Below are 23,572 nucleotides of genomic sequence, written 5' to 3' on the forward strand. Positions count from 1 at the left end.
CTTGCACCTACTTTAGGGAGGCCTTTTTGGCAAGTAAAAGAACAAGAACGCCGCATTGGATGGTAGGCGGGCAGGCAGGCAGACATGCACCCACGCAGTGCACCATCGTCATCATCACTGGTGAAACCAACGAAAGCCATCATTGTATAGAACAGCGAGGAAACAGCGTATGTACGTTTTTATGTTAAGATATTTCTACTGATATAAGCCAAAAAGCCTCCGATTGTCTGTCTAATCTATCGAGTGAGAACATGATTCTTCTTATGCTATGCGTAGCCATCGGGAAACTTTGCTTTGGTCAACTCGCCGTCCCTTCCCGCCAGGTCCAGTCTTTGCACTCAAAGTTGGCGTAGCAGCAAAACTCATTGCTCAGGCCGTGCGCATGTGTCGGCTCGTAGGTGACGGTGCGGACACCGAGGGCCTTGTATACCTTGTTCACAATGGTTGCCGTCCTTTCGCCGGTAGAGACGATGACGCGGCTCTTGGAGTTGATGGCGTCGGGCTTCATCAACCACCGAACCGTCATGGCGGCTGCGTGTCGCTTTGAGTCAGAAATAATGGGACTTCTTTATTGGTATAATTTGATGTTTGCTTACATTTGGTCTGGCAGTCGTCGCTGAGGAATGGCGGGTCGCAGATGACACGGTCGACGTTGCCCTTGAGTTCGGCTGGATTGGATACAAGTTAGCGACCTCTTTCATGTCCGAAGGAGTCCATCTGCGTCAATGTCGCGATGTCATACCTGGGAGCTTGAATGGACTCTGGAAGTTGTAAAAGACGAATTCGGGGAAGACATTGAAGCGCGTGTCGTACTCCAGCAGGACGACCTTAGGCCGCCCCAGGCTTGGGTCTCGTTCATTCTACCCATCGGGTCAGCGTCCCCGCATCCGCGAACCAAGAAAAAGCCAGGGGAAACAAATTTCTCACCATAAGGTTTCGCAGAGCGATAAAGACGCTAGGCGTGGACACGATGCCAATAGTTGTATCTTCATCGGCGCCCTCGAGGAGGTGCCCAGCCAACAGCCTTGCAGTCTCATCGTTATACTAAACAGGAAAATACCCGGACACTAATCAGTACCTTCTCGACGATCAACATACTCCAGTTGTCCGAGGGGTTTGTGATGCTGCAAGGTGGGGTTTCATTTAAGGTCGTACCCAAAACTGCGACGCGTTCCAGTCTTCTGTGAATGCCTCCATGGACAGCGGCAACCCCCCGGCGGCGTTGGCCTCGCATTGTGCCTTGAGCTTCTCAAACTTTGCCTGGCGCTCGTCCCTCTCAGCGTTGAAATCGGCCAGCGCCGCGAGGGCATGAGAAGATAGCGTGCTGTGCGAGAGGTGTCAGTTCTTTGTGTGACTCGTGGTGCACCACCTGGTGGAGATGTGATTTTTTTTTTGTAGCATTGACAGAACATACATAGGCTCGTCGTCGCTGTCTGAGTTCGACATCTTGGTAAATTGGTCAGCACTGGACTTTACTAGTATTCAAAAGACTTGGATCTAACTTACCGTGTTGACAGAATGGCGGGTCTGGGTGAGTCGAGTTGGCAAGAGGTGAGATGAGAGGAAGCATTAATTAATCCGGTCAAGGACCCAGTTTGAGTCGGCGTCAATGACCAAAGTGCCACCAACGAATCAGGTACAGCACAGCAAAAGCTTTGACTAACAAGAACACAACATAGTTCATCAGTCATAGGATAACACATCGCTCGCCAAGGTTGTATTCAAAACTGTACATGAATTGCTCGACTTTTGCAGCATTGTCTAGTCACTACTTATATACACTCTAAACGAATTTGCTTGCCCAGAATCAACCCCGTCTTACAAATGAAACCCAGGCTTACTGGTCGTCGAGAACGTGCAAGTACTTGCGCTCTTCCTTCTTCTCCTTCTCTGTTGCAGGAGGCAGGTCGTAGAAGTTGGCGCTGCGGTAACCTTGCTGTATAGTAGTTAGCGGCGGGTGCCCAACTAAAATAAGCACGCAAGTTGCAGGCAAATCTTACCAAGTAGTGGTACGTAAACTTGCTAATGTCACCGGGCTCGATACCGAGATCCTTGAAAGTCTTGGCCGTCTCGTCGATCTCTTGGTCGATGAACTCACGTTCAACCTCGTCAGCAGACATGGTAGGCCACCATAGGTACTTGTTCAAGAGTCCAGCAACGGGCTTGAGGATGGACTTGGGAACATTGATATGGCGGCGCTTCTTGAAGATTTCACGGTCGGCGAACTGCGCGATCTCGGCCATGGAGTACTCCTTGGGGCCGTAAAGTTCGTATGTTTGCCCAGCCGTGCTGTCGTCGTAGAGCATCAGCTCCAAAGCCTGGCCGACATCGATGGACTAAACTGATCAGCAATTGAACGGGGCATTATTCGATGCGATTAGCCTACGTGAACGGGTCTGAATCTTTCCTGCATATTGTTGGCAGTGAAGAGGTTCATAACGCTAGCAAGCTTCAGAAGGAGGTTGTCCTCGAAACCGAAGATCGGCGCCGGTCTGACGATGGTGGTCTCGGGGTAGATGCTACGAGCGACCTGCTCGCCGCGGGCCTACAGAACGGTTAACTTTGATGACAACAATGCAAAACTTCCTTCGGCCGACCTTGGTGCGGTAAAACTCGGAAGGAGAGTCCAAGTTGGCATTGTAACTGGACATGTGGATGAAGCGGTCCACATCGTACTTGGCAACAGCCTCCGCTATCCGCTCAGTTCCCTCGACGTGGACGTCTTCTAGAGAGAAGTTCCTGTGCACGCTTAGCCTCGTTTCCATCAGATCATCTCTCGCTTCGTAAACCTACTTGGTGGGGTAGTTGCGGCCAACAAGGTTGTATACAACGTCTGAGTGCCTGACGCTTTCCTCGATTGATTGGGTGTTACGGAGGTCGTACTCCTGAAGTATCGTAGTCAGTTCCTGCTCGTCATGTAGCTCGAAATTAAGAAGGAGACCCGTACCATGAAGACAACACGTCCGAGATCACCAGCAACCTTCAAGTGACGCTTGGCCATCTCCTCACGGAAGGGAATGACGACGGTGCATCCCTGACGAGCTATCAATAGGGTCAGAAACGGGTCGGCGAATTCGCTGGTCGTCCATTCGTACCGAGTCTGTTCACAATGTATCGTCCAACCTGTCCCGTTGCGCCAAAAACCGTCGCAGTGTGCCCTGTGGATCGTTCTTAGACAAGGCTTCACCATTGATTGGAAGTTGATTTCGCATACCACCAAGAGATGATCTAAATATGACACGAGGTCAGAAACGGTGCCATGAGATGCAATTGATCGGTTTGCTTACCTTCCGCCCTGGGTTCGCAAGATGGGCTTGCCGGTGCGGGTGATGGCAATGTCGTGGAGGGGCTGCCTTCTCAGGACATTGTGCGCAGCCTTCTGGGTTGACCGCACGGCGGTAGGAAAGAAGGCCATTGTCAGGTGTCGAGGCGGCAGCGAATACGTGCGGTGGCCTCCCAATTGACTGACAATTGATTGCTTCAGTACTGGCCGAAAGCTCCAAAGTCACGAGCTTGATCCAGAATCCCGGACGGAAGGCGAGCGGGTCACGTGAGATATGAAAGCACGGTCCAGGTTATGGTTATTGGATCGGAAAAACAACCATTGGTCAACCGATCCGAAGCGGGTCCCTGGCAACTGCCAGGTCCGAATTGGTGCTGTGCGCTACGTACCTACTCTACCTAGCTGACTGACCAGGCTGCTAGCTAGCCGCGTTATGTGCATCACCCCTCTGAAGAGCTGCTGCTTGCATTCATCAATACACCCACATATCTCTCGACGAACTTCCCGACGCTTCTCACGACGGAATCCAATTCCACACAGCTGAACCGTTCTCCGTGCAGCTACATAACGAGGAAAAAATAGCGATCAGTCCATACGCCTGTGAACCTGTCGTCATCCCGGGCACCTCGAAGCTCCCCCACATACATTTCGAGCCTCAACCTAACACTCTGCCAAGATGAACGCCGACGCGATTCCCGACTTCCTGGCGGAGCAGCGTGACGAGGCACCCGAGGAACTCCAGCACCTTGTTCTGGAGTTCGAGAACTACTGGGAGCGGAAACTCTGGCACCAACTTACCGATGCGCTTGGCCAGTTCTTCAGTCACCCTGGCAGCAAGCCTCAGCGGCTTTTGCTCTACAAGGTCTTCATTCTCAAGTTCGCGGATAAGATCAATCAGCTCAAGCTTGTCGACCTGGCTTTGAAGGCTGCTACAGAATGCAAGGGTATGGCACTAGGGCAAAGAGCTGTCAAGCAATAGGAGCGCTGATATTGACTTCAATAGATGACGAGGAGCGACTGGCATTCCTTCAGGGTGTTGCGAAGAAGGTGGACAACGAGAATTCACAAGATGCTCTTGTTTACGCTTCCGTTGCTGTAGCCAGGGTAAAACTGGATCTGGAAGATATGGATGGGGCCCGCAAGGACCTCGACACGGCCGAGAGAATATTGGACAATTTCGACTCAGTCGAAACCATCGTTCATGCAGCGTTCTACGATGCGAACGCTAATTACTATCAGGTAGGCTTTATACCCTCTATTACATCTTTCTCGCGGGAATTTGACTGACTCGGAGCCCAATTCTAGCGTAAGATGGACTTCGCAGCCTACTACCGCAACGCCCTACTCTACCTCGCCTGCATCGACATCAATTCTCTCACACCGCAGGAGCGCCACAGACGAGCATTGCACCTCAGCATTGCCGCGCTGGTCTCCGACACCATCTACAACTTTGGCGAGCTGCTTCTGCACCCGATCCTCGACGCGCTCAAGGGCACCCAGGACGAATGGTTCCGAGACCTGCTTTTCGCCTTTAACCGCGGTGACCTCCAGGGCTTCGAGGCCCTCTCGGCCCGCATGCGTTCCAAGCCCCTGCTCAGCGAGAACGCTGGTCATTTACGTCAGAAGATTTACCTTGCGGCGCTCACAGAGGCTGTCTTCCGCCGGCCGCCCCACGACCGTGCCATGTCCTTTACCGACATCGCCCAGGAGACCAAGGTGCGCCCCAACGAGATCGAGCACCTTATCATGAAGGCGCTGAGCTTGGGTCTCTTGCGTGGAAATATCGATCAGGTGGACGAGGTTGCACACATTACCTGGGTTCAGCCCAAGGTGCTCGACATGAAGCAGATTGGTAATATGCGTCAGCGGCTGCTCGACTGGGATTCGCAGGTCAATCAGCTCGGCAATTGGATCGAGAACGCAGGAGGAGATGTATGGGCTGCTTGATGGAAATGGGCGAAAGGGAATAACAAGGTCTGTAATATTGGTCTGCATGACGAGGACCAGTGTACACCATTAGACTTAGAGAGAGGAATGGAAACTCGGCCTCGATCTTGGGCCGCGATGATAATGATGACAATGTCGTTGCCCCTATTCTTTGATGCGGTAGTCGCAAAGTTCGATTTGAAGACACTATCCCCCTCGAACTCCACCGAGTAATGCATACAATACCACCGGTATGGCCAAGTCTTCTAATCCAGCTGCATGGTCTTCGCCTTGGACACAGGCTGTCCAAGCACTATGACGGACCCCATAAGCCAGGCGGGCCACCACACGCCCCAGATGATGACGGGAGTATACATGCCCCAAACGTCCCAGCCGAACGCAGCCTCCTTGAGGACCCCTCCGATGCTAATGTCGAAATACGACGACACGGAGTATAGCGCCGCCGTCGGAGACGCGAGCTGGAGGAACGCGGCACAGGCCCATCGAACGGCCAAGTGGTGCGGCCAGGGTCGCATGAAGGAGAGCGGACTAGCCATGACGCCAACGAGGAAGGCCAGGGAGAAGTTCAGAGTAGCAAGAGCAGATAGAAACATGCCGAGCAAAAGCAAGGAAAAAGACTTGATGAGCTGGTATTGTTGGACAGTCGGATTGTAAGTAGAGGTCAGCAACGAGGAAATGAGAAAGGGCAGAGCGCAATTGACGAGCGCGAAGGCTGTATATGCCCCTGAAAGCATCTGTAGAATGAGCATGAGTACACAAATTCGTTCCGTGGGTGTGCTGGAAGCTTACATGTGCGGGCATATGGTTGAATATGTACAGGGGTATGACGCCCAGAAACTGGCAGATGGCCACCAAGCCCAAGGGGAGGAATAAATCACGTTCAACCGCCGATACTGACCGCGGTGGTGGGCCTGGCTTCTTCCCAGAACCGTCAGTACACGCTTCAGAGGACGTAGTTTCGCTGTCCGCCCTAGCCGCTATGCTCTTTGCACCTGAACCCTCTTCCTGGTGGCCACTCTTCACCCACAGAGAGATGGCAGTGATTGTAAAACTGGCGGCCAGGATCATGGCACTAGGTAGGTACGTGCCAATACTGACGAATCTCTCCTTGTGCATTAGGAGGTAAAAGAAGAAACTTTGATGAAGGTGTTCGAGGAGGTTGTTCAAGCTGCGGAACGTACCCTCGACCAAGCGCCCCATGCCCATCTCGTCATGCCAACCTTCGCCAAAGGGTTGCAGGGTGATAGCATCAACATGGTATGGGATGAAGCTGCTATGCGGGCCCGAGGCGTGGCCGAGCCCCTGGTTCAGCATGCCGCGAAGCATGGTCCGTAGCCGGTCTTGGTATTTGTCCGAGTGCGACCACATTTCCTGAATAGCGGTCCCCATGCCCATCTGCCCGCCTGCGATGTTGACAACAGAGTTGATAAGGTCGAGATTTGGCAGTTGGCCATTGATGCCATCGTAGATGATGTGGATGGATTCAAAGCGGCGCTCCTGGGAGAAGTCTATTGCGATAGCGCCCTGCAACGCACCGGATTTGAGAGGTAACGAGCTCACACGGGACGAGTCGTGCGAGTCGTGATATGCGTCAACCCAGGCCTGAGCTCCCGTCCTGCTGTCCGGGGGGATGACGAGGATGATGTCCTTGGACCAGAGAGACCACCGCTTGAAGTACCGTGCAAGAGTCAGAGCCAACGGCACGCCGTTGACATTGAATTTCTCGTCGATCGTCTTCCATGCAGCAACCAGCACGATTGCTTCAGTAGCGTCACCACGCGGGGCCTGGAGAATAGCGTATATATTCTCGCCCATATAGATATCGCCAGCCGATTCGTATGTGTAGTTCTGGCGCCCGACCTTCAAGCCTACGTTCTTGAGAATGCCCTCGAGTTTGTCATTGATCCTGCAGTAAACGCAATCATCAGTTTCAGGCCAAGCAAGAACCACCAGTCAAGGATGAAAAAAGTGTTTGCGCGCGTACTCGTAGTTGGACTTGTCCTTCACCAAGTTGACCTCGTTCTTGTAGGCCCGTAGGACGTTCTGGTCGCTTCCCCCGAAGTATGTGTGTACCTGGCCCGGGAGCAGCGCATTCTCGGAGATATATGTTCGGCGGGAGTAGTCATTGAGAGGCAACAGAAATAGCCATGCAATGCCGCCAAGAATACATGCTAACGACAGGTAGGGCGGGAGTTTGAGGATACGTGGATCACGCCGCAACGAGAGGGCTGAGGCTGTGGAGCGACCAGGTTAGTAAAGAATAGATGGGCAACAAAGCTGTCAGTGGGCGTTGAAATCTTACATATTAGCCGTGACATGGCAATGACTGTTCTGCGGCAGCTCCAGGAAGCTGCGCGCTTGAGAAATCAGGTCGTCTTCTTTACGCGGTGACGTACTAGAAGGACGGCCTTCATTTTTATCTTTCAGGGGTCGTGGTTTATCAAAGCAGACCAGAGAGGTAATAGCTAAGACGTGGAAGGGACAGGCAAGGTACCAAATATTCATTTAACCGGGCGCGTCACCTCCCATTCCCAGCTTTAGCACAGCTTACCCCTGTACCCCAGCTTCAACGGATCTGACCGCAGTCTACCTACCTTATAGGACAATTCCCTGGTTATTGTGCCTGATGCAGCTTCGTTCCCAGGGTATTTATCTAATCAACTGGCTGCATTGCTGGTTTCTGAGTTACTAATGGTGTTTATTTCCTCTTGTTATTCCCTCAAGATCATGCGATAACAATCTAGATATTCGCAACTGCAGGACTGCCACCGAGGTGCGATTGACTCACCTGCTTCACCTTTTGATAAAACCGAGCCTTCGTATTGCGATGGCGCTGAGCGCCATCACATGGCCAACAAACAAGCGAAGTGTACTACACGGGCAAATGTTACCAATCCTATGCATGTGCCATTTCCATCTCGCAATCAGAACTCCAAACTCCGATCTAGATGCCCTTCAACCTCGCCGGGCAGTATTATAGTGGTACAAGTTCAAACGCGGATACCTCAGGATCCAAGCCTTTGCGTGGTGCCAACAAGCGCAATAGGGGCGCTGCCGCCGCCGGCATGACTGCTTGAGGGCAAGACACCGAAGCGACCATAGGTCTTTTGATCTACACTCACATAGTGAGGCAGGCGGCCCAGCAGGTTCAGCTTTGATTCAACCCATCGCAGGGCCTTTTCGGGAGGGCTCAGAAATTTGAGGTAACCGAGGCCAACTGGACACTCGATCTTAGCATGGCATCTCTTGGCCGTACAGCCCATGGTTCTTACATAGATATCCAACAAATACGCCGCAAAGGTGGCCCAGTAAGCTTGTACCTGGAACGAGAGCGGTAACCACCAAGATGAGGATCAGGGGCGTTGTCCATGTGGGGATCGAGTACGTCGCAATCGTCAGTTGAGGGTTCGTCTTATAGGTTCGAATCGCCTCCCTGCCGAGGAGCAAGAAGACCCATATACTGCGCAAAGCGTCCCATTAGCCACACGCATGTCATGTGCTCTGCCGATATAGTGGTTACCTAGCCCCCATAACGCCGACATTCCCCTTGAAGAGGAATCTTTCGATCAAAACGTATAGAATAGCCGGAATTGTGGTAAGAGCTATGGAGTATCAATCATAAGGCCTGGAAAGTAACGAGGAAAGGGTAGCATACGTCCGATGAAGAGCGATATTGAGGTCAGAGTACCAAATTCCGCCTCGAAGCGTTCCATCAGAGGGGCCAAAGCTAGGATATTCATAATCGCGTGGATGAAATTTTTGTGGATAAATGGGAATGTGTTCATTCGGTACGCTACAACAGCTCAGTATCAGCACACATGCCGGCAGGACGAGGGAGAGCGAAGAAGGGGGAACGAACAAGACGTGAAGGACAGTTGGTCAGGGATCAAGGCGCCCCATTGCCTCATGTCCCAGGCCGACTGAACGCCCGCAATCGAGGCAACAACGATGATCAGGAGAACGATTCTGGTGAAGAGCGGTAGCCGGAGGACATAGGTGCGAGCCCGAAGGGTGCTAAAGGAAGTCACGCTGGGAGCCATCGCATCAGCCGTCTCCGGGTGTCGCGGAGATCCAGAGTTGCGCGCGCGGTTCGTCGGAAGCTATACTAGCCTAAATTGTTTCGCGCCAGCGTGGGGTGAGGCGATTTCCTGAAAGGCGATTCGACTGTCAACGTTGGGTAATTACGAAGGCCTGCGTTGAGGCCGAGCACGTTGCTGTGATTATTCCACAACTGGGAAATTTGTAGACAGCTTGTCGCATGCACGCCTACGGTCCATTCGAACCTTCTTGGACCCCAAAAAATGGCGATAAGAGTATATGCATAACGGCTTATCACCACGTGACTTTGATGTCTGTTAGGTGGCAGCAAGGGACATTAACACGACCGTCACTTTAAACGAGGAATCCAGCAATGCTGGCTAATGAAAGCGCTTCGTTACAATGCCCAAGCTATGTCAACAGTGTGTCTCATCGGAAAATGGTAGTGTAGGATGCCCGGGAGTCTCCTTTTTGAATATTTCAAATTTGTACAGACTAGGAAATCATGGCCCACATGACATAAAAAATAAGGTCCCAGAGGTATTTGCCCGACCAAAACAAAGGGCATGACACGGCCGTCAACTTCAAGTTATACCGGCCGACACCCCAGAACATGCTAATAAAGATAAGTACGCCTACACCACCAATTCACGCATCAAGCTGACCAGTATTGCTACCGTAACACTCCCCATTTATGACTTGCCAGCCGACTTAGCCATAGTGTTAAGGGCGCTGCCGTTCTTGAACCACTCGATCTGAGGGGCGTTGAAGGTGTGTGACAGCTTGACCTCGAAGGGCTTACCGTCCTTGGGGTGGACAACCATAGTCAAGGGCTTGCCGACCTCAAGCTCGGTAGCAAGGATGTCGACCTTGTCATCAGGCTTGATCTTGTCGTAGTCGGCGGGGTCAGAGAAGGTAAGGGGGAGCATACCCTGCTTCTTCAGGTTCGTCTCGTGGATACGAGCGAAGGAACGGGTGATAATGGCAAGACCACCAAGGTGGCGGGGCTCGAGAGCAGCGTGCTCACGAGAAGAACCCTCGCCGTAGTTCCAGTCACCAATAACGACCCATTTGATGCCCTTCGCCTTGTAGTCACGGGCAACGGCAGGGACAGCATCCCACTCACCAGTGGTGACGTTCTTGACCTTGTTGGCCTCGCCGTTGGCCTCGTTGATGGCACCGATCAACATGTTGTTGGAGATGTTGTCCAAGTGGCCACGGTACTTCAACCAGGGACCGGCCATGGAGATGTGGTCGGTGGTGGTCTTGCCCTTGGCCTTGATGAGGATGGGAATGTCCTTAACGTCCTTGCCATCCCAAGGCTCGAAGGGAGACAGGATCTGGAGACGGTCGGAAGAAGGAGAGACCTGGACGTTGACGGTGCTGCGGTCAGCAGGAGGAGCCTGATAGGTGTTCTGGCCCGCGTCGTATCCGCGGCTAGGGAGACCATCACCGCTGGGGGGCTTGAGCTTGAATTCCTTGCCATCCTTGTCCTTGAGAGTGTCGGTAAGGGGGTTGAAGTGCAGGCTGCCGGCAACGGTCATGGCGACGACCAGATCGGGGGAGGCGACGAAGGAGTGAGTGGCAGGGTTACCGTCGTTGCGGCCGGTAAAGTTACGGTTGTAGGAGGAGATGATGGAGTTGGGCTCGCCCTTCTTAACATCCTGGCGATCCCACTGACCAATGCAGGGACCGCAAGCGTTGGCAAGCACGATACCGCCATACTCCTCAAAGGTCTGGAGCTGGCCATCACGCTCAATGGTGGCGCGAATCTGCTCGGAACCAGGGGTGATGGTGAAGATAGTCTTAGACTTGAGGCCATGGTCAAGAGCATCGCGGGCAATGGAGGCGGCGCGGCTCATGTCCTCGTATGAGGAGTTGGTGCAAGAGCCGATAAGCCCAACCTTGAGCTCCTCGGGCCAGTTGTTGGCCTTGGCGGCCTCGCTGAACTTGGAAATGGGAGTGGCCAGATCGGGGGTGAAGGGACCGTTGATGTGGGGCTCGAGCTCAGACAGGTTGATCTCGATAAGCTCGTCGTACTCAACACCCTCGTCCTCGCGGAGCTCCTTGGCGTAGGTGCGAGCGAAGTCACCAATGTCCTTACGCTTGGTGGCGGAGAGGTACTGGTGCATGCGGTCGTTGAAGGGGAAAAGAGAGGTGGTGGCGCCGATCTCGGCACCCATGTTGCAGATGGTACCCATACCAGTGGCAGAGATACCCTCAACACCAGGGCCGTGGTATTCGACGATGGCACCAGTGCCACCCTTGACGGTCAAGATGCCGGCGACCTTGAGGATAATGTCTGGAAAATGTCAGTATTGGACACCGCTCGACAGCTTCTTGACTGAGGCGATCCACGTACCCTTAGGCGTAACCCAGCCAGACATCTGGCCAGTGAGCTTGACACCGATAACCTTAGGCGCCTTGAGCTCCCACGGGAGGTTGGCCATGACATCAACAGCGTCAGCACCACCAACACCGATGGCGCACATACCGAGACCACCAGCGTTGGGCGTGTGAGAGTCAGTTCCGATCAGCAGGCCACCGGGGAAAGCATAGTTCTCGAGGAGGATCTGGTGGATGATACCAGAGCCGGGCTTCCAGAAACCGATGTTGTACTTGGCGCAAGCGGAAGCAAGGAAGTCGTAAACCTCCTTGTTGATGCCAACGGCACGCTCCAAATCCTTGGCACCGCCAACCTGAGCCTCGATCAAGTGATCGCAGTGGACAGTGGTGGGGTTGGCGACAGAGGGCATGCCGGCAGACATGAACTGCAGAATAGCCATCTGAGCAGTGGCATCCTGGCAAGCAACGCGATCAGGGCGAAGCTTGAGGTAAGACACACCACGCTCAATCTCTTGCTCGTGGGGGTTGTCGAGATGGGAGTAGAGAATCTTCTCGGCGTAGGCGAGAGGGCGGTTGAGGCGCGAGCGCACAATGGCCAGGTTCTCAGACATCTTCTTGTAGTTGATGAAGTTGCCCTCTTCGTGAATGTTCTGCTTGACCTGTTTGCGGCGAGTCAGCGGCTTGTTTTGAACTCGAGCAACGAGCAGAGGCTGCTGCGGCCTTGTCCCGCCCAGTCACGCTCCAGTAAGAGCTTGACGACAAGAGACAGCCGAAAGGATGGGGGGATACATACCTTACGGTCAAGAGGAGAGTCGGAGACGGTAGCCATCCGGCGCAGTCCCAAACTAGCACTGGCGGCAGTGCGGCTCCGGGCCACAGAGCCCAGGAGCTGTCGTGAGGCCAACATGGTCGGTGTTGACAAGGCGAGCAGTTGTTACACTGTTCAATTGAGATAGAGTGGAGAGTGTCGGAGCTGTGATGAAGCTCAAGACAAGTATCTCAAGTGCCCTGGCCTTTTAAAGGGACTTTGTTTTCTAAGGATGGAGGAGGGGGGAAAAGAATATTAAGAGGAAGAAAACAAGAAGGTGGAGAGGATTTCCGACGAAGATGAGAAGTAGTCGGAGAAAGGCGGCAAAGCGACCAGGTCTTTCCGGATCGGGTGGCAGTAAAAAGCTCGCACCTTGCCCCCGTCGCCCTCAGTTTTACTTTTACACACACCCAAGGGCCAACCACTACGACTACGGGTCTGGGGGAGGGGGTTATGGGTGTGTGCTCGGCTCAAAGCTATCTGGTTGTGGTTGCCGCGCTCCTGTGTGAACTGTGGAGAGCAGACAGGGTCAGCCAGGGTGGGTTCCTCGGCTATGACGAAGGCAACGACGGGCCAACGGACGAATCAGCGGGATTGGATTATTTTCACTCAGCAGCAAAAAGCTGCAAGGAGGCTGGAGTGGGGTACTTTCTTCATCTTGATGCGAGCACATGAGACCAGGTAAACCACCTAATTTTTGATTCCCTGCGTCTTTGTGGAAATTTCTCGTACCGGCCGCTACTAGTTTACGTAGCGTGTACATACATTGTAGATAACCTACCTGAGATGCTTTACAGTACCTACCTCACTCGCAGGGCATTGGCAAATGGCGCGAGTGCAAATTGAGGGGAATCACGGAATAAAAGTCACCGGTGAACGTATGCCACGGCATCTTTTTGCGCTGCATGCCGTCACCTTGAGCTCGTTTCGGCATGCACCCCAAATACTCGGTCGCTCTGGAATGCAGCAGAACTTCCCTTTCATCCGTGGATCTGCCCGCGTCTTCTTTTGCCCCCCGTCATTGCTGCGTGCGGAAGCACCCAAGCATCCCGCGGAGTGACAGACAATATGACAAGACGCATGCCTCACCGGCCGTCCGTCCACCTCGAAACAGACGAGCGAGGAAGAAAAAGAGGACAGACTGGACGGATCCCGGGTCTCTACGCGGGTCTCGAGTCGGAAACAAGGCTAATCCCTAACAATGCGTCGCTTCCCTCTCGACCCCGGGAACACCGGTGCGATTGCAGCAGCTTTGGCTGCGACCGAGACGATATACCTCCTCAACTCCTGCAACTGTAGCAGTGGGCATCCACATGCATGTGAAGACTTGTTGATGTACCTGTACTTGTACGTACCTTGCCTCCCCTACCCCAGCTACCTACATTGTAGGTAGGTAGGTAGGTCCTCCAACCACGCCAGCCACAGCCCGTTCGATAATACCTATGTTACTGCTGCGACAAAGGGCCATCACGTATCTCCAGCGTACGTTCTTGTCGCAAGGGCCTTGTCTCAGCTGCAGAAGCCGGAGTCATGTCATGGAAGCCATGGCCACGCAGAGGCGCCTCAGCTGACAACCAGTCTGCGGCGAATGCGCCTGGAGTTCCCATTCAGCCGGCTGGATTCCTGTCGTAGCACGTACGGATAGTGAAGGAAAGATGCCATGGTACCCAGGATTCCCCACTGAGTTACCTAGGTAGTGTAGGTAGGCTGAGATGACCGAACACGACGTCCAACCACGCGTTTTCCGCCAACTCCATAATCCCACCTTCAATCCTGCGACTTTGCTTGGAGTTAGGGACGATGATAGTCCCGCACCCGGGCGAGAAAACAATCGGCTGGAATTCATCTCCGGCATCGAAGATATACACGAGTGTTGAGGCGGCATCTATACACCACTACTTTGTGTTAGCGTGCTTTCGTCGGAAACAGTTGCGGGAGATAATGCAGGTGTTGGTCTTGCACCGACGTCCGCTGCCTTGCATCTGCATCCATGACAGCATCCAATCACCTGGGGCAATTACAATATCAACCAAAATTTTCTGGTCTGGAGACATCGTTTTGGCTTATTCCTCTATTTCTCTCAAGCCTGCAGGACTGGGGCAGTGGGGGGGGGCTCCTCCCAGAGAACCTGGTCAGATGAATTGGAGCCTCCTCTAGGTACGGACCTTGAACCCTTGTACGTTGTGGTGCTTCCTTCCGTGGCTGTGGAGCTCGAATTGCCTCGGATAGCCTTCGGTCGCAAGCTCGCAAACTCGCAGTTCCGGGTTTGCCCTCGGTCGCAGAAGGAATTATGATAGGAGATATCGCCGAAAATCCGAGGCGACGGCCGAGCTCCTTTGTTTGCTCATCCTCACGATGCTGATTGCTCCGTTTACAAAAGGATGCCCGGCCTGCCTTACCTTGAGCTGCCATTTTCTACCCGCTACGGCGACGGCCATCTACCGATACGGCGGCGACTGTTGTCCACAGCATCTACTTCGGCCACTCCGTATAATCAACGGTTCATAGTTTTCCAGTTGTCCAGATGCCTCGTTGATTGAAGTGGCTGTCCCATACATGTGTAGTGCTATTCGCGATATCTGCTCCTGCCACCAATGAAGTATACGCTACCGCTCTTCCCAACAATCTGATTGAGCAAGTGTTCAGTCAATGTCCTCAGTCTGCAACTCTTCTCCAGATCTACGAGCGCTACGTTCCTTGGACTTCCAAATGGAATGATTACCTACCTAGGCAGATTGGGTGAGGCTTGTATCCGTACTCCGTAAACACCGTGCGTATCTTTCTGACTAACGGCTGTGAGGCACTATGATTTGCCGGTCGCTGGTCCAAGCCTCCAGTGCTTCCAGACTTTTTTCTAGCGGGTCCGGGTCCGAGGAGCCGCTAATACTGTTCTGACTGAGCGGTGAAGCAGCTTTTCTGTGGCTCAACACCAAATTTTTGCCCCGCCATTCCCATCTCGAGGCATAATTTGGGATTCTGCCACTGGTTGTATCTATCGACCGCAACACAGCGTCCTACTATTCAGCAAAGCGATACTCTCTCACTCAAGTCAGCTACTTTAAACGGCAGGCAAAATGGGTGTCACAAACAAGAAGACCCTGACCAAGACACGGAGAAAGACGAGGTACGCATCCAGCAGCAGAAGCACATTCACCGAGCCCAAGGCCATCAGTCTAACGCTAGTCGGATAGGGATGTTGATCAAATCAAGGCCGATATGCGCTCGCCGAGGCACCTGCAGCTCTACAAAAACACCAAAGCAAAGGAAGATCTCCCCGGGTTGGGCCAGCACTACTGCGTCGAATGCGCCAAGTGGTTCGAGACCGAGGTCAGCCTCGTCGGCCACCACAGAGGCAAGCCTCACAAGCGCAGGTTCGTCATCTACATACACCCCCAGGAGCACTCAGCTCCGGCATCCCGTGCATCCTCGACTAACCCCCACCTAGAGTCAAGCAGCTGAAGGAGGAACCCTACACCCAAAAGGACGCCGAGGCTGCCGTCGGTCTCCGAACAGACAACAGGGGCGTTAATAAGGACGGCCCAGAGAAGGCACTCGACCAAGAGATTGATATGGAGACTTGACTCTTGTTGTTTTCGCCCAGAAGTCTACCGTGGCTTGGGAGTAGACGCTAGATGATACCCTTTCACGACGGCATAATGAAGGTCTTTTTTACGTCATCCCTTGCTCACCTCGCCCGACGAGAAGGGTGGAACTGGCGCTGTCGCAATGCCGGAGTGTAAGGAAAAGGGCAGCGCCCTGTTCCAAAGAGAATATGGCAGCAGGATCCCTTGAAAAGGAGCTCACCGAATGCCACGGGCGCGGGGTCTGACGATTCCACTGCCCCGGCCTCTTTGAGTCTCGGCGCCCCCGCGACCTCCTGCGCGGCCCCGCGCTGTACCGCGGGTGGCTGGGGCCGGGACTCGGGAACCTCTGGTGGTAGGAGTCTTGTATCTCGGGGTCGGCTTGGAGGAGGCGGGCGGGTTTTCGACAAACGAAACGTCCGTAGTCCTATGCTTGGTTAGAGAACGCTGTCAAGACTACCGACGCGATGAGGAAATGGGCGTAAATACATGAAAGTTGTTTCGCCTTCATTGTCTGGGGCGGTCCTCTCCGGCGCGCGAGGAATTCCTTAGACACTCTGCATTAGTCTCGGACGCTGTCATTGTGCTGTGATGTGTAGAGTGTGTACCTGTCCCCTCGTTTGTACCGGACTCGTCCTGTTGCTTTGCACGCCGGAATGACTCCGCAACAGGGCCCTAGGGAAAGCAAAGGTCAGTATAATAAATTGGGCATTGGGTCGCGGGAAGCCGCTCGCACCTCTTGGAAGTCGACACAGAAAGCGTTCATGTTGAGGCCGTACAGAAAGCTTGCAAACGATTCGCTGAAGCGGGCCAGACTCTCGTGCATTAACTGGAAGTGCATCATGTTGGCCTCGAGGTCTGCGACGGCGTCCGAGAGCTCGGCAAAGGCCGGCTCAAAGGCGTTGAGGGGAAACGACTCGCCGCCGCCGTGCACGCTGCCACGGGCAGACTCACGGAAGGATGAGCGCGACGAGGGGCGTAGGGGTGTCGTTGGGCGCATTGGGGTCGTGGGACGCGAATTGCGTGTGCGTGAGGCGGATCGCTTGTCGATGGGATCGTGGTCGTGGTCGGCCATGGTGACGGCGGAATGTGGGATTCCCGGAGAAGCAAGAATGGAGCGTACTTGCACTTTCAACGCCTTGATAGTGAAGGAGGCGCCGGGGCTTTCGGTGTAAACGTGAGGTGTCGTGATAGGTGGTTGCGGTTGACGATGATGGTTGGACTGTATATTGCTGGGCTACCAAAATCCAATGTGCGAGTCAACATCAACAAACCGCCTCGGTGGCCCACTTCAGTGTCAAAGGCGCACACGGCTCTGTCGCTTCCTTTTTTGGGGCGGGGTCAAATCAACGGTCCCCGCACCCAGCTCCAGGTGCCTTCAGCTACTGGTCACCATGCAGCACCTGGTACACACAGGTACCTACACCTACCCACACATACCTACGGATACCTAGGTACCTACCGGTAGGCAGGTAGGTAGGTACTGTACTGGACAGCTAAGCTCCCCAAGGGTTCCATTGTCAACCCCGAAACTGCAGTTTAGCATGTGTGGACAGGGGGTCAGACGCTGTAAGTGCCACCCGTCATCACTAAAATAAAACCCTGTTTAGCCGGTTAGTCGAGGCGGGATGACGCAAAACTGGGTTTATTCCTCAGTAGCCGTGTGTGCCCAGTCCCTTATCGGAGGAGTAAGTCGCGTGGCTTTTCGTGATGGGTATTGATACTGCATCTGCCATTTCGGATTGCAAGTTCGATGCATTAGGCCACAGACAGTGCCTGACAGCACTCGTAAACTTTTCCATAGGTACGCATCGCAAAGCTACTGTACCATCCATATCTCCCCTCCTCACTCACTCATCCCTTGCGCCACCAATTGACTCCTTTCCTGTCTCTCGCGACATCCCACCTTCGCCAAACTTCGACATCACCGGCTGATCGCATGGGTAGTAGCCACCTCCCCGCACCAAGAGTGGGAGCTAACACAGCTAGCCATCCACAGCTGACACCCAACAACAGCAACGAATCCTCAATCACTTACTGGAATCTGTAGCGCGCCTTCGGATCGCTCGGACATTTCTACAACTGTCGCAGTCCACGGGACGCCTCTCTCACAGCGCTAGTTCCTTGCAATTATCGCTGCCATAGTCGGCTGTCTGGGCCTCCCTTCCCTTTCTCTACAACCCTCCCCCCCCCCCGTTGCAGCCCGTCATTCCGCCCATACATACCTGCACATCCGTCTGTGGTTGTACTATTCCCCAACCAGCCGGAGGCTCGACCCCCTCCAGTCTCACCCACTCACTACCTCAACTCTTTGCGCCATCCGTCATCCGTTAGTAAAGGCCAGTTACCATAGTGTTCTGCCTTGCTTGAATCGATAGGCCTATTGCCCTCAAACCAAGTCTACCCCTAACCACGAGTATCGTTCTCTTCCTTGAAGTGGCATTCCTTGGCAGTCACCAGCCATCTCGCAGAACTCCAGCCCTGCCCTTGAGTCCGCGTAAGTCATAGTCTTCTCTAACTTTTGTACCCCTCCAAACCTCTCTCTCGCACCAAGACCATGAATCGCCTCTCGGTCCTGTCCATCTCTACCTAGACTGTCAACGTAAGGAAGGTATCTTCCTGCCCTACGCGCTCCGCCTGCTTGGTCATATTGATTTTGCGCCACCTTTTATTCCCTCCTACAACCCGCCTGTCAACGCTTTGCAAATTGGGATGGCCCTGCTGACCTTGACAGGACCCCGTGTCAGCACCACCACATCAGTTCCCAGGCATTGACTGACGTCTTCGACTGATGCCGGTCAGTTTGAAACCACAAACCTCGGCCTTGCCAAGCATTTTCACATTCCCACAAAGGTTCCTCCTATCCACGGCGAGGAGCCGCCTTGCGCAACTACCATTGATCTCTCAACTCAGACGGCAATCCCTGGTTTCACCGAGCGTACAGAGAATTAACCGCCCCTCCGCATCGTCAGATTACGGGCGATTCTATTCAGTCGGATCAAGGCAATCATCGGACCTCTACAGCCGCAGGCCACCGCGTGTCTTGCTTCAATCTCGCATCGACTTCGTTGTCTACTCCCTCGCCATCGTCTCCGTGTGTCTTTACGGCGTGTTGTGTCAACACCTCTCCGATCCCAACGCTACTGCCGAGACAGAGCCTGAAGCCCACCATCTAGTTTCTCACCTCTCAGGCACCATGGCAACGGAAATGCCTCCCGGAAGACCGGGGAATCTCACCCCGGAGCAGGAAGAGAAGCTACGCCAGCTATGGAACCTGATTCTTTCCCTGGGGGGGGATGCTAGCACCACCGCTGCAGACAGCACATCTGCCAGCATAGCCCCGACAGAGACGTCGACTGCTGGGAAGGACGAGAAGCCCAAGAAGAAGCGCGTCTCACTTTTCAGTCGCAAGGACAAGAAAGAGGTTGGCTCAACAAACTCTTCGGCTACCGTTCATACTACCATCAAGGAGGATGGCGAAGACAAATATGGTCAAACCAAGCAGTTTCAAGAAGCTCTGGCCAGCCAAAGCCCCGAGGCTCTACGCGCCGCAATTTGGGCCATGGTCAAGCACGACCACCCGGATGCCTTGGCGCTGCGTTTCCTGAGGGCGCGCAAATGGGATGTGGAGAAGGCATATGTCATGATGATCTCCACTATGAACTGGAGGTTAACGGAGATGAAAGTCGACGAGGAAATCATGAGAACCGGCGAGGCTGGTGCTCTAGAAGCCTCAAAGAGTTCTGATGCCAACACAAAGAAACTTGGAGAGGATTTCATGGCCCAGGCTCGGTCAGGCAAAACCTTCATTCATGGCCTCGACAAGGCAGGACGTCCTATTTGTCAGGTCAGAGTGCGTATGCACAGGCAGGGTGAACAGTGCGAGGAGAGTCTCGAGAAGTACACTGTCTTCTTGATTGAGACAGCACGCATGGTTCTGGCCCCTCCTGTGGACACTGCTGTAAGGGTTTTCTCTGCATTGTTAGTTGGGTGGATGCTGACCAGCTATAGACCATTGTGTTCGACATGACCGGCTTCTCCATGGCCAACATGGTAAGTAATTACAGTCTAACATAGGTCGGTAAATGATGCTAACCATCATTTCAGGACTACACCCCTGTCAAGTTCATGATTAAGTGCTTCGAGGCCAACTACCCTGAATCTCTCGGGACTGTTCTGGTTCACCGTGCCCCCTGGGTCTTTCAAGGTTCGTTTATACTTGACAAAAGACAGGCAAAGTCGCAACTAACACTGCGAAGGGATCTGGAAGATTATCAAGGGCTGGCTTGATCCGGTTGTTGCCGCCAAGGTTCACTTCACCAACAATGTCAAGGAAATGTCTGAGTTCATTGAGCCTAGCCGCATCCTCAAGGAGCTCGACGGTCAGGAGGAATGGAACTACAAGTATGTGGAACCGATCGACGGAGAGAATGACAAGATGAAAGATATAGCGACACGGGATGCTCTGGTGTCTGGCCGAGAGGATCTCATCCACGAGTACGAGGAGGCAACCTTACAGTGGATCAAAGAGGCCGGAACGGACAAGGAGCCTGCCATCAAAGCACGGCGCAACGAACTTGCCCGTAAGCTGAGAGACGACTACTGGAAGCTAGACCCGTACATCCGCGCCAAGTGCTTCCTGGACCGGACTGGCGTTATCCAGGAGGGCGGAGAAATCAACATGTACTCCAAGGGAGCTGTCGCTTCTCAAGCCACCAACGGCACGCCCGCCGTCAATACCTCGGCCGACGATGTAGACTAGAATCCGCCTTCGTAGGGGGCATTAGAATCACGAGGGGCGTAAGCGCACGTCATGAGGGTAGAGCGGGTTACGGGGACCATGGGTTGTTGAATTATAGGATCCGATACCCAAACTACGGGGTTGGGAGCGGGTTGTTGAATATACCATGATTTACCCTATTTACATCTTGGACTTGATATCCTCGAAGAGAGCCTTGAGCTTGTCCATATCAGTCTGCTGCTGTGGCCAGCCGACGCCAAGGCCCTCAGTCTCGTTGGGCTTAGGAATCTGTAATGGAGGTTAGCTTGAGGATGTAAAATACCGGAGAAGAGGGCTGGTTACCATGTGGAAATGAACCTGTGATTTGTTAGCATTCGGAACAGTGACTGGGTAATTGGGCCGATGACTTACGTGATCAACAAGCTGGTGGGCGATGCGGCCGTTGTTCTGGAGGATGTTGTAATCCGTGGCGCCAGTCGCGGCAATGAGCTTCTTCACCACGGGCTTGAGACGTGTTAGGAGAACGAGTTTAAAGAACTCCAGGCAGGACTTACGAGAATCTCGCCGAGATGGTCGTCTGGAATGTCAGACAGCTTTGCGCCGTGGTACTTAGGGATGACGAGCTGCGGGGATAATGTAAGCCAACGGTGAACAAATGTGGACGTCGCAGGGATAGGAGTTGGGAACGGCTTACAGCATGGCCACGGCTGAGGGGGTTGATGTCGAGGAAGGCTAGCGTCTTGTCGCTCTCGAAGAGCTTGAAGCAAGGGATTTCACCTGCGAATAACTCCCTTTCAGCGACATTCTGTTTGGTTACGGGGTACATAGAAGTCTTGGGATCATGTTGGAATGAGGGAGAAATAGGAGTGTGACGAACCCTTGATGATCTTGCAAAAGATGCATGATGTCAGGCTGGAAGTCATGATGATTGTTATGTAACTCTGAATTCAAAAATTTGGTACAAAGTAGTTCAAAGTGTTCCGCAATTGAGGGAAGAGAAATGAGAACACAGATTAATCAAGTTGTGTAAGAGAGTAATTGATGGAGATGCGAAAGACATACGCAGTGGGCGGGGATATGGAAGTTGAGGACGCTTGTGTGGGTCCCCGGTGCACACTAATCATGGTACTTAAGGGGCAAAATCTAGCTGAACGTTCGGAGTGGGACCTCCTATCGAACTCACCTCTTGCCTTTTACCAGATGTGACCGTTGGATGGCCCAACAGACTCCATTCCATCAATCTTTGGCATCTTTTCATCTGGAGCTTCCAGGTTCGAACTGTTCATTTCTCTATTTTTGGAGGTTGCAAATGATGAGGACGAGCTAGATGTCAAGTCCTTTAAGGGTTTTAAGGTGCGCTCCGTTCGCATTACATTGTAAAGTGCGAAGGGAAAGAAACCCCCCCCGTAACCATCTTGTTATGGTCACGGGAAACACCACAGCGCAGCGCGGTAATCGGGTCCTGACCCCTGTCACAATTGTCGTCATACCCCTCCATCCATTCTCCTCTCCCCTCACCCCGCCCTCTCCTCTCCTTACCTATTCCTGCCTTTTGTGTGCCGCCATTCAGGTTCCTTCTCTTAAGCAACCCCACCCCCACCACCTTACTAGTAGGATGACTACCTACTGAAGGCGACTTGTAGTAAACCCCAGGCGCGGCTTTCGGCACCTGCAAATAAGGCAGCCAGCCGATCCATTTTAGACCAAGTTGCGCGCCATCTCTCTTTTGAGTGACATTCCGTCTTCTTACCGTAACATCTCTGTGATACCCAAACGCGCGCCTGATCTAATCGCCTCCTTCGGGTTCTTACAAGCTCTACAACTTACCGCCGCCGCTTGTCAGCCTCGGGCCTCGAGACTTGACTACGACATCTACCGAGACCTCGCTTTACGACCAGAGAGAGGACCTTACCCACGACACGAGTCTTCAAATCTCCATTTCTATTGCCTGCCAGTGTCATGACCCGATACAAGGGAACTCCCCTCTACGGCGGGGCCCTAGTCGCAGACCTTCCTGAGAAGTTCGCCGACGTCAGGTTTGTTTTCCAAAGCCTTGCCCCGGACCCAAGCACAGCATTCGCTGACAGTTGACTCCCTCACTAAACAGCAAACTCCGGGAGGTCCCCGACAACCAGGAGGTCTGGATCGACTCGGACGGCTTCACTAGCATCATCTTTGACATAACAGAGCGCGTCGGCCCCGCAGGGAGCAGCCCCGAGATCGACGGCCGCGCCATGACGACGCACCTCGAGGAGCTCGTTGGCGAAGACATTGACACCGTAAAAGTGTGGAACACGACCGAGACATCCTTTTCAAGGCTCAGGTACGTGGCTCTTCATACCTGCGTGCTCCCCCCTCGGGCGTAAATCTCGAAGCGCACGCTAGGGTACAATTGAAAAGACCAAGAAGATATAGAAAAGAAAACACGACCAAGGCACAAGAGACTGACAGCCACGAAAAATTATAGCCCCGACTTCCCCGCCTATACCCTCATCGCGACTCAGACACCCCACACCAAGCCTGGCTCCAAATCCGGCTCGTCAGCTCCCGACTTCACGGCCATCATCCTGACGCTACTCCGCCTCGAGAAAGAGTCGACCGACATCCTCGTTACCATCAACGTGCCGCACATCAAAGGCGAGTACGATGAGGCCGACGTTGACCTCGAGCTCGGGAAGCAGGGCAAGCTCATCGGCGACGCCGTCGAGTATGCTGCCCGCATCTGGGAGACGTTCAAGGTCAAGGACTGGACGCTGTTCCAGGAGGTTTGAGAAGAATGGGTCGCAGAGTGCCCGCTTGAGTTGCCATGTGTACGGGGCTATAGAAGG

At 53.6% G+C, this 23,572-nt stretch overlaps 11 protein-coding genes across 11 annotated transcripts; 4 read left to right on the forward strand and 7 right to left on the reverse strand.

The window, feature by feature from the left end:
• Positions 1-298: 298 nt before the first annotated feature.
• GLRG_05634 (uncharacterized protein) lies at positions 299-1,446 on the reverse strand (the record flags this gene model as incomplete). Its single annotated transcript, XM_008096319.1, has 6 exons — positions 299-531; positions 597-668; positions 743-860; positions 928-1,044; positions 1,156-1,324; positions 1,415-1,446. 6 exons carry the CDS (start codon positions 1,444-1,446, stop codon positions 299-301), a joined length of 741 nt encoding a protein of 246 aa, XP_008094510.1.
• A 391-nt stretch (positions 1,447-1,837) lies between these two features.
• On the reverse strand, positions 1,838-3,415 carry GLRG_05635 (NAD dependent epimerase/dehydratase; the record flags this gene model as incomplete). The annotated part of the gene is made up of 9 exons (XM_008096320.1): positions 1,838-1,936; positions 2,001-2,336; positions 2,387-2,545; positions 2,598-2,739; positions 2,794-2,885; positions 2,948-3,042; positions 3,096-3,158; positions 3,215-3,228; positions 3,288-3,415. 9 exons carry the CDS (start codon positions 3,413-3,415, stop codon positions 1,838-1,840), a joined length of 1,128 nt encoding a protein of 375 aa, XP_008094511.1.
• Positions 3,416-3,959: 544 nt separating this feature from the next.
• On the forward strand, positions 3,960-5,230 carry GLRG_05636 (PCI domain-containing protein; the record flags this gene model as incomplete). Its single annotated transcript, XM_008096321.1, has 3 exons — positions 3,960-4,227; positions 4,287-4,522; positions 4,589-5,230. 3 exons carry the CDS (start codon positions 3,960-3,962, stop codon positions 5,228-5,230), a joined length of 1,146 nt encoding a protein of 381 aa, XP_008094512.1.
• A 245-nt stretch (positions 5,231-5,475) lies between these two features.
• On the reverse strand, positions 5,476-7,548 carry GLRG_05637 (uncharacterized protein; the record flags this gene model as incomplete). Its single annotated transcript, XM_008096322.1, has 5 exons — positions 5,476-5,964; positions 6,020-6,171; positions 6,229-7,136; positions 7,215-7,464; positions 7,533-7,548. The coding sequence occupies 5 exons, from the start codon at positions 7,546-7,548 to the stop codon at positions 5,476-5,478; spliced, it is 1,815 nt and encodes a 604-aa protein (XP_008094513.1).
• Positions 7,549-8,235: 687 nt separating this feature from the next.
• GLRG_05638 (rhomboid family protein) lies at positions 8,236-9,270 on the reverse strand (the record flags this gene model as incomplete). Its single annotated transcript, XM_008096323.1, has 5 exons — positions 8,236-8,447; positions 8,503-8,690; positions 8,751-8,832; positions 8,886-9,023; positions 9,090-9,270. 5 exons carry the CDS (start codon positions 9,268-9,270, stop codon positions 8,236-8,238), a joined length of 801 nt encoding a protein of 266 aa, XP_008094514.1.
• Positions 9,271-9,960: 690 nt separating this feature from the next.
• Positions 9,961-12,521, reverse strand: GLRG_05639 (aconitate hydratase; the record flags this gene model as incomplete). Its single annotated transcript, XM_008096324.1, has 3 exons — positions 9,961-11,570; positions 11,631-12,273; positions 12,408-12,521. 3 exons carry the CDS (start codon positions 12,519-12,521, stop codon positions 9,961-9,963), a joined length of 2,367 nt encoding a protein of 788 aa, XP_008094515.1.
• Positions 12,522-15,496: 2,975 nt separating this feature from the next.
• GLRG_05640 (zinc finger containing protein) lies at positions 15,497-16,003 on the forward strand (the record flags this gene model as incomplete). The annotated part of the gene is made up of 3 exons (XM_008096325.1): positions 15,497-15,546; positions 15,614-15,793; positions 15,868-16,003. The coding sequence occupies 3 exons, from the start codon at positions 15,497-15,499 to the stop codon at positions 16,001-16,003; spliced, it is 366 nt and encodes a 121-aa protein (XP_008094516.1).
• Positions 16,004-16,222: 219 nt separating this feature from the next.
• On the reverse strand, positions 16,223-17,078 carry GLRG_05641 (DASH complex subunit Dam1; the record flags this gene model as incomplete). Its single annotated transcript, XM_008096326.1, has 4 exons — positions 16,223-16,430; positions 16,493-16,550; positions 16,612-16,678; positions 16,740-17,078. 4 exons carry the CDS (start codon positions 17,076-17,078, stop codon positions 16,223-16,225), a joined length of 672 nt encoding a protein of 223 aa, XP_008094517.1.
• Positions 17,079-19,199: 2,121 nt separating this feature from the next.
• GLRG_05642 (CRAL/TRIO domain-containing protein) lies at positions 19,200-20,765 on the forward strand (the record flags this gene model as incomplete). Its single annotated transcript, XM_008096327.1, has 4 exons — positions 19,200-19,964; positions 20,015-20,056; positions 20,111-20,210; positions 20,263-20,765. The coding sequence occupies 4 exons, from the start codon at positions 19,200-19,202 to the stop codon at positions 20,763-20,765; spliced, it is 1,410 nt and encodes a 469-aa protein (XP_008094518.1).
• A 159-nt stretch (positions 20,766-20,924) lies between these two features.
• On the reverse strand, positions 20,925-21,667 carry GLRG_05643 (HIT domain-containing protein; the record flags this gene model as incomplete). The annotated part of the gene is made up of 6 exons (XM_008096328.1): positions 20,925-21,032; positions 21,087-21,101; positions 21,156-21,248; positions 21,299-21,367; positions 21,439-21,521; positions 21,622-21,667. 6 exons carry the CDS (start codon positions 21,665-21,667, stop codon positions 20,925-20,927), a joined length of 414 nt encoding a protein of 137 aa, XP_008094519.1.
• Positions 21,668-22,703: 1,036 nt separating this feature from the next.
• GLRG_05644 (ran-interacting Mog1 protein) lies at positions 22,704-23,515 on the forward strand (the record flags this gene model as incomplete). The annotated part of the gene is made up of 3 exons (XM_008096329.1): positions 22,704-22,780; positions 22,852-23,067; positions 23,212-23,515. 3 exons carry the CDS (start codon positions 22,704-22,706, stop codon positions 23,513-23,515), a joined length of 597 nt encoding a protein of 198 aa, XP_008094520.1.
• Positions 23,516-23,572: the final 57 nt, after the last annotated feature.

The sequence above is a fragment of the Colletotrichum graminicola genome (assembly GCF_000149035.1).
Source record: "Colletotrichum graminicola M1.001 genomic scaffold supercont1.19, whole genome shotgun sequence".
Taxonomy (NCBI): domain Eukaryota; kingdom Fungi; phylum Ascomycota; class Sordariomycetes; order Glomerellales; family Glomerellaceae; genus Colletotrichum; species Colletotrichum graminicola.